General features: G+C 32.4%; 1 protein-coding gene across 1 annotated transcript in view; it reads left to right on the forward strand.

Annotated features, from left to right (window-relative positions):
- The window catches only part of LOC110037565 (probable glucan 1,3-beta-glucosidase A), a 30,501-nt gene extending 21,261 nt beyond the window's left edge, over nt 1-9,240 (forward strand). The window contains exons 4-8 of the mRNA XM_020742241.1: nt 2,276-2,445; nt 2,529-2,681; nt 4,722-5,074; nt 5,818-5,997; nt 9,011-9,240. Coding sequence (XP_020597900.1) covers nt 2,276-2,445; nt 2,529-2,681; nt 4,722-5,074; nt 5,818-5,997; nt 9,011-9,105 — 951 coding nt within the window. The 3' untranslated portion in view covers nt 9,106-9,240. The remainder of the gene's footprint in view (nt 1-2,275; nt 2,446-2,528; nt 2,682-4,721; nt 5,075-5,817; nt 5,998-9,010) is intronic.
- The last annotated feature ends 201 nt before the right edge of the window (nt 9,241-9,441 follow it).

The following is a 9,441-nucleotide window of genomic DNA, read 5'->3' on the forward strand; positions in this document are numbered from 1 at the left end:
GCGGGGTCATCTGGACCACTTTGTCAAGTGATCGGGCCAATTCGAGCCAAAATAGCGCGCGACGCGCCACATAATATTTTTTTGCCCCGATCGGAGTCGTTCGACGTGTCAAATGCCGTCCGGCCTTCACCTGAGCGAAAGCCATAGCCTAGCAAAATGACCCTGACTACGTGCCCCTCAACACGTGCCGAAAAGGTCTCGGGTGGGTGTCTGAACTATCGGACGTCACGGACAGACCGTAAACTACCCTGTCATGCGGGTGGATACCCTACACTCGTGACATAAAAAATTGATGCCAACAGCAGTAGAAGACCTTCATATTTTGGGAGATTATTTTTGTTATCTTCAATTAGACCGACCTGGCTCCATACTGACTCCATACGAGGAGACAAAAGTTTGGACGAATGAGGTCCCCCAACTTTGAAAATTGAAATGGGGTGTCTGGGACAATTACACTGGTTCAATCCATGGGAAATTAAGGGTCAATTAGCACTCTAGGCTTAATGTTTGCCACCCAATTGAAGTGGGGCCCACCCTAGTTATCTAGGACTATATTTTGCTTTGTTGGTGTTTAAGGTTTAGTTTTTGCTATGATTTATTTCGGGACAGCAGTCAACGTCTCTTTTTTTCTCCGTAGGTTGTATCTTAGGGTTTCAAGTGGTGCTCCGACGATATCTTAGGCTTCAGATGATGTTTATCCTTCGAACCCCTTTCCCGCAAGATTTTCCACACGTTCCAACATCTTTTTCCCTATTTTTCTTGCTAACACTAACCTGAACAACACCTCCCACTGCTACTCTTATTTTTCGTCACTTTCCCTTTTGCTGCCACCGCCTTCCCCATCGTTGATGCCATCTTCCAGCTTGCTAGCCAACTCCCTTACCACATTCCCGGAGATCCAAAACCCTAGCCGACACCGCCTCCACCCCAGATCCTACCGTAGTTCGAGTGTGTATTGTTATTTTGTTGCAATTACATATTTCCCTTTTGTTTTGTTATAATTTCAGATTTTGAAATAATTAATAATATTTGATTTCTCTTGGATGTTTGTTAAATTCCTGTATCACTTGGCTTTGTTGATTTCTAAAATTTGAAGTAGTATAATATTGGAAACTTAGGGTTTTACAGTTTTCACATCATAATCCTATGCATGGTGAGGGGGCATAAGCATATACTAATAATGATAAAATGGACCAAAATGCTCCCTTGACTATTTGAAGAGGATCATTTTAATTCCATAGCTTATAAAAGTGTCAAATTAGTTCTCAAGCTTTTTAAATTATGGCTAGAATAGTTCCTCTTTTGACAAAATTAATGGCAAGAGTGGAAAATGCACCAAAATTGCAAGGGGTGAAAGGCTATTTTTGGGTTATTATTATTATTTTTATTTGCCCTTGTCGTACCATGCAAATAGATCTAGCAAACCATTCTTGCAAGCTCTATGAGGTGAGCACGAGTATCAGGGTTCAACCTTAGTGGCTAGGTGAATGCTTTTGTCAGCAACGGAGCTTTCTCAGTGACGCGAGCGTAAACGAGGTAAATGCAGCTTGGATAGGCGAGTGCGAGCGTCTGGTTCAAGCAGTACTTTACTTTGGCCAACTAAGGTTATTAATAATCTAGATTAACTAAAGTTAATAAGAAAATATATATTCTAAAAGTACTCCCATTTTTAATACCTTAAATATCAATTTATGTTAGTTTGGATGGTAGGACTATTTAGCCCCAAGTTAGAGAGTTTGTGGACTATTTTGGCACTTTTATACTCTGACCTTAATGCTCTTCTGCAAATAACTGGTAGACCTTTTTGATCTTTTTCTCTAGTAATCGTTTAAAGTAAAATCTTTTTTTTTGCCTAATTGCTTTTGGAGCGAAAAAAAAAGAGATACATCAATGAAAAACTTTGATGGTAGACTACTATATCTAGTGGTCCTGTTCAAAAGCTATTCATCAAGTACCAAGTGTGGCAATAGTTTGTTGTTGCGTGCACTACCAAAAGAATCCAATGCAATGTTGCTGTTTAACCTTTTTGTAGCTAGAGTCCAATGCCATGTAGCTGTTTAACCTTTTTGAAAGCTACGATACGGCTTACTCTATATTTTAATTCTCCTTCATGGGAGTCTGTGTGGCAATCCAGAACTTCATTAAACTAAATGAGGTTTTTTTGTAATATCTTTTAAATTTCTATTTCCGATGTCTACGCTAATACATTCAAGGCAGTGTTCTTATACTGGTGGATTACCTCCTCATTGTTCTTTGTTCTATATCTGATCTACAGAACCACTGGGACAATTTTGTCACTGCTGAAGATTTTTCTTTCCTATCTGAGCATGGCATAAACACTGTCAGAATTCCTGTTGGATGGTGGATTGTAGAGGACCCTGATCCTCCACCTCCATTTATTGGTGGAACCTTGGCAGCCCTTGACAGAGCATTCTCGTGGGCACAGTAGGTTCAGTTTCCCACTTGTCTATTTGATGCCCTGCCTCCATTATTTCATCTATTTACTCTACTGGCTTCGTGTTTTCTAGGGTCTACAACATCAGGTGCATTATTGATCTCCATGCTGGTCCTGGTTCCCAAAATGGAATGGAGCATAGTGCTAGCAGAGATGGTTCTGTAAACTGGTCGTCACCGGAGTTCGTCTTGCAGAGTCTGGATGCCATTGAGTTTTTATCTGCAAGGTATATCTCAGTTGTAATAAGTGACATTTACATACATACCACCCAAGTATAAGTTGAAAAAAGGCGGTAACTTGTTCGAAATTTTTTAGCATTATATCAACAGTACTAGCTATTTTACTTTTTATAATATACTTTTTTTTAATTTTAAAATATTTATAATACTTTAAATATTTGTTTGCATAATTTAAAAGTGTTCAATCATTTAATTATGATGGTAAGACATAAACATGCATTTTGCAATATAAAAATTTTCTAATGCCTTGCTTAACTATAAAGCTAAATCATATAAATTTACATACAAAAGACAAACAAAATTGTTTCCTAAATTAGAGATTGAGTATCTTAACCAAACTGCAATCAAGAATAGGACAACTTGATCGCACCAGTAACTATGAAACTTTATTCCATTTTAAGCAATCTATGAAATATAAATTTTTAATTTATAAAATTTTAAGTTATGACTTAAACCTAAACTAAAATAATTTCTAATATAACTTTTAACTTAAAAGAACTACTCATAGGAGTTTAAAAGTTTACAACTTCAATTAAAAGTAGAATTGCCACAGAAAATTATCAAAAATCAGATGCTTCTTCTCAAAACCTAGCACTAACCCTTGTTCCCCCCTTTGGCTCAGAAAACACGCGGCCTCAAGCATATTATTATTTGTTTTTGTATTACTAAATCGTTTATCTGATGTACCTAACCTAACTGGAAAGAGTAAGCTTTTGCCCATCAGAAATGACATTTTATTGATAAAATCCATATCATATGGTGAAAAAAATTTTAGATTTATGTTCCTGTTTATATCTAGGACATTATTTGATTAGTAGTTTATTAATTTGGTTTGGGACTTCCTGTTGCCTATGTAGTCTGCGCTATAATAAGAAGCACAAATACAACTACATGGCTGCATAATGTCTTGGACCTGCTAGATATTTGAAAATTTTGATGCTAATTACACTGGTATATATGCCAGTCTTTTTTTGTTTTAGTTTTGGTGGATCTTATTGAATATGGTATTAAAGTGTAGAAAAGACAGCTGTAACAAAGAAAAGAGAATAGACCCTTGATATCAGAAATAATAGGTGTTTAAAATGATTTTTGTGGAACATATTTTTCTTCGCGTAACACTCAATAAGAGTAAATAAAAGATGAGGTTTATCAAACCAACTCAAATAATTTGTATAAGGCTATCGATGTTGAGGATTGTGAAGAAAAGAGATGAATCCCATAAATCCTTAAGGCCACTATACCCCAAAGCAATTATATTTTAGTTCTTTCACTGTCTGTCTCTGGTTTTATCACTTTCTTTCAATGGCTTTATGGCTTGGCATATTCCAAAGTATTCTTCTTGGAAATGGGATTATTCATATCATTTTGTGTTCATTTACATGAGATTAAATGTTGTATGTCACGATTCGATGTTCTCGTCTATGTGGACATTATATATCAAGAAATAAGAAAAAGTGTTGAAATAATCCCCTGATTAATTGCAAAGAGTTATTTAAGTCCGAGAGTCTATAATAAAAACAAATTAGTCCCCAAACACTTTTAATATGGGCTGGAGTACTCCCAGAATAGTCCCCATAAAGGACTATTCTAGCAGCTCCAATTTAAAAAGTCTAGGGATTAATTTAACATTTTTATAAATCATGAGAATAAAATAGCCCCATGTAAACAGACAAATTTTTATTTTGAGGTTTCCATTTTTTAAAAGGAAAAAGAAACTGAGCTGACTAATTTTCATTGCAAGTATATAATTCATATCTGATCTAATTAATTTTGTTCAACTTCTTGTGTTTTCCCATAAGAACTAAAATTTATTTCAAATTCACAATATCATTACATTCCTAAGCGTACAACTCAGACTTTGTTTGAATTCTACATTCTGTAATACAGCTTCTATTACTACTTCAATCATATGGTTCATGTATTTGCTTTGTTCAGCTAGAAATAATATTTCCTAAATTTTATACATAATTTTATAACAAAATACTTTATGAAAAGGATTAATGTGAACTCACTTCTTCAATTTAAAGGTATGCAGATAATCCAGCTCTTTTGGGTATTGAGCTATTGAATGAACCTTCTGCAGCTGCAGTTCCAATCGATATTTTGATATCTTATTACAAAAGTGGTTACCAAAAAGTACGGAACTATTCTTCTACTGCTTATGTTGTAGTTTGTCAAAGGATAGGCAATGCAGATCCCATGGAGCTATATGAAGCAAACATTGGGGATAAAAATGTTGTGGTAGATGTACACTATTATAACCTATTTGATGCTTATTTTAATGATCTAAATCCATTACAAAATATGCAATTTATTTACAACAGCAGGAGGCCACAGTTGCAGGCGCTAAATAGCGCAAATGGACCTCTTGTTTTTGTAGGTATGGAGTTTACTTGTTGTTTTTAATATTTAAGATTGCAGACCAAGCTATATCCTAATTATTTTGTTTAGTCATTTTTATTTGGGATCAATTTTATGTTTTTTTTTTTGTTTTTGTTTTTTTTTAATTTTTTTATTTTATTTTAAAAACATGTTTGTTTAATATTTTTTTTTACATACTTTTATTTTTTGCTTCTAAAAATAATCTAACTTATTTTTGAAAATACTCGAAGGAATTTTTTAATGTTTTGTGTTCTTTTAAAGACTATCATATCTTAATCAAATATGCTAAGCATATTTTATTGCAAATCAAAATATAAATAAAAAAAATAAAATAAAAATAAGAAATAAGAAACAAAAGTGATCTCCAACGCCCCCTTTTGGATCACTTTTGATTTTTATATTTTTTATTTTTTGACTTGCTTTATTTTATGTTTTTACTTGAACTAAAACGTGTTTGATATGTTATAACATATTTAGGTGTTTTTAAAAAAAGTTAAAAAAATAAATTTTAGATGTTTTAAGTATTTTTAAAAACAAGTTATTCTTTTTTAAAACAAAAATAAAAACCATCCAAAATAAATACTAGACAAACGTACTTTTAAAGTTAAAGTAAAAAAAAAAAAAAAAAAAAAAAAAAAACCCAAACAAACCTTCTTTAGTTTTGTGTTTACTAATTCTTCATCAAGTTTGAGGACACTTCTTCATTCTCAAAATGAAAAATTGGATTTTTATGCTGTTCAGGTGAGTGGGTGAATGAGTGGAATGTGACAAATGCCTCTCGGATTGAGTATCAAATATTTGGAAGCACTCAATTGGAAGTTTACCGTAGTGCCACTTTTGGTTGGTCATATTGGACCCTCAAGAGTGAAGAGAAACATTGGGACTTTGAGTGGAGCATTAAGAACAAATATCTTGTGCTTGGTATGTCCTCATTTTGTTCCATTTCCTTATATTTAAGTCTTAATCATTGCACTTTTCTGTTTGAGGTTTCATTGGACATATTCATTCAAGTGATTTGGTATAGGGGAATTTATATAAATTCCATAAAATTCTTATGTGTTTATATAACATTTAAATTTTTAAATTTACTTGTATGACACTCTAATATTTAAATTAGATCAAAATTATGACTAATATTAACTTGTCTAAAGTTAGATATGCCTTGTTGTGCTTATATTTTGATGTGACTTAGATGCTAGGGCGTTAAAAAAATATAAAGATTTAGGTATTAGCTAACGTAAATGCATAAAAATACTATGATATGTTTGTAAATCCCCTTCGCTATATCTTCTATTTGCAATATCTTTTTTACCTTCAATTTAAACATAATATATATTAAGTAACAAAGTATCAACTATATTAAAAAGTTAGGCTCTCTTTTTGACGGCAGCAATTTTATTTTGCCTAAAGTGGTTTGAATCTTTTTTACATTATTTTGGTTATTGTGATAGGAACTTTTGACTTTATATTTTATATACTTCATAATTTTTAAAATTAGAAAAATATGCTCGCTGTTTCAATTCTTGGGAAAATGTGCTAAAAAAATCCTTTGAATTGAAATGCCTGCTCTCAAACTGTTATGTGACCTTTTGAAGAGTTTCATGACTCTTTCTTTTTCATAGCCTTACTTTGAATCAAATATTGTAGAGTGAGCATCTTCGACTTGTGGCAAATGATGGTCTTTTTTATTGTCTTTATATGGTTATTTTTTTTTGAAGCATATCGCAAACTTGATGAAAAATTGGTTTCACATTTTAAACAATAAATCCCATTACTGTTAGAAACTTATTATCTTATATCCAACCCTGTTCACGTTTAAATTATGAATAAATTATTATAAAACAATTTGAATAATCTTTGAACCATGATAATCTTCAAAATTATTGACCCATCTTTGCCTACTTTTGATGAGTCTTTAAGTTATTTATAGCTCGATTGAGCAATCTTTAAGCTATCTTTGATGCCTTATTGAACCTTTTTTGAGCATCTTCAACACATGATCGAACCTTCTTTGAATATTTTCGAACTCTTTTTTTGAACATGAATAAAGTTTTTCATGTTCTAAGAAGGTTTGAAGATAATTTGATCATACATGGAAGTTGTTCAAAGAAGATTTAAACAAGATTTGCTTATGAATCAAAGATGGTCTGAAGATAGGCAAGTAGCAAATTTCTCAAGGGCTACTTGGGTGAGGATAAAAATTTCAAAAATGCAGCGTTGGAGAATGCTTCAATGAAATGCATTGATACAGATGATGTGTGAAAGCTTGTGTTGTGCTACTTTGTAGATGGTGTCTTCTGCAATTATAACATAATGTTTTCTTTACTAAAATGCTTCTCCTTCTTGATGATGACTTGGCTTTTCTTAGGTGCTCATGGAGAAGTCAACTGCAAGCTAGTTAGTCTCATTATAAGAATGAATGAAGCAGCTCGCTGCCGTTTTTTTGGAAATAAAAATTGTTCTAATTCACAGATCCATTACAAAAAGACACAAGCCCATAGGTTCATGCGCCATTGATTTCCTTTGCCTGAATGACGGAGAAAATGTCATCCAGCATTTGTTTAGTCATTAAATTAACTTCAATTTCCTTGTTATTATAAGAAAACAATTTTAATGCTAATTAACCGCTAAGGGTTTCAGAATAGTTGTTCTGGATGAAATATTTCATTAATATTTTAGATCAGCATTATCCACTCTCTAGACTTGGAAAAATGACTCCTTCAAGTGGTATAATGTGGTACTCATGTATGCCATTAGAGATGAGAAAAAAATACATGAATTCATGGGCTAATGCAGAACTCCTATATATTCCAATGAACTTGAATAAAGCTAATTCGCTTGTATGTGAGATCTCACTAAAAGCTGAGATTATAATGTATGATTATTATCTCCCTTTGACCTCATTGCAAACTTTGTAGGGAGCATATTGTCATACTCAGCTATCTTCAAGAATAATTGGCAAGTTAATCATGGGAAAAGAAGATTCTAGAGAAGATTAGAATGAAGAGAGCAATCCAATGGACTCTAGAAGATTCCACTACATCTAGAAATAAACTAGAAGGAAGAAGAATATTCTAAGGAATTATAAAAGGTTCTACATAATTTTAGAAATATGCTGAAAGAAACACACTTCAAGGGAATTCTAGAATATTCTATAAAGTTCTAGAATCATTTATATGTAAAGAATAATGTAGAACTATCTAGAAATTATTATATTCTAATATAATCTAGAAAGTTCTCTTAGTCTTGGAGAGAATTATAAATAGGAGTCCCCCCCTCATTTTGTTTCTATCCAAGAACTATCCAAGGTTTGCAAGCATTCAACAGTTGTAATCACTTTTTCCTTAGTGAAGTGCTTCTCTCTCCAATATTTTTCCCTACTATTTTTCCAAGAGTTTTTGTGCTTACAACTCCAAGCGTAGTGAGGATTAAACTGATTTAGTACCAATGAAGAGCGCTGAAGTCACATGAGTGAGTTGAGATAAGTTAATCCGTGACAATATGCTTCCTTAAGTTGCTTGTACATGTAGAGATATTTGACCATGGCATGTTTTCCTTTAAATTTTTATGAACGTGAAGGAGGGGTAACCTCATTGGCTAACCATAAATGAGGTCCCAATGCTTACAATAAGTCATTTTAAATATAAGAAAAATTAATTTATTAAAGTAGTTCGTGTATGTATATAATCAGATAATTTGTATCTTATTTACATTGATGATTGTGGAGTTTATGTCATACAACTTTTAATATACCGGATTTTAAATAAAAAATCTCTTAAACTTTACATTGATTAGATACAATTTTATTGGGCTATCCATAAGCTGATCTATTCCATAACAACATAAATTTATACTGCATTTTATGACTTATCCATGATCTATTATTTTCTTTATTATTCAAGTTTGATATTTGCTTTTGAATATGCTGCTACAGGTAATTCTCAGAAGAATGGCATCGGTAACTGCACCGCGCTCGTTGTATCATTTTGGGCAATTATTTTGGCTTTCTATGGATCCTTAGTACCATAAACAATACGCATGGAGTACATCAGAACGTTGCAGAACAAATACATTAACATCGATTCTTTTTAATTGTTAGTTTTGCTTTTCTTTTGCGGCTTTTGTCCTGAATAAATTTTCAAATTAAAAATAGAATATTGAAAGATATTGAATGCATTTTATATTTTTTGCCCATTAATGAAAATTATTTCAGTCTTGTAGACTGTATCTACACTTGTGGAATGGACATTGAATGCATGCTGATAAACTGGGAGGTGTAAAATACTATAAAATACTGTCATGGCATTTACGTATATATGACAAAATTCTTATGTATTTACATATCTAACATATAATTTTTTCATA

The sequence above is a fragment of the Phalaenopsis equestris genome, unplaced genomic scaffold, assembly GCF_001263595.1.
Source record: "Phalaenopsis equestris unplaced genomic scaffold, ASM126359v1 Scaffold221190, whole genome shotgun sequence".
Classification (NCBI taxonomy): Eukaryota; Viridiplantae; Streptophyta; class Magnoliopsida; order Asparagales; family Orchidaceae; genus Phalaenopsis; species Phalaenopsis equestris.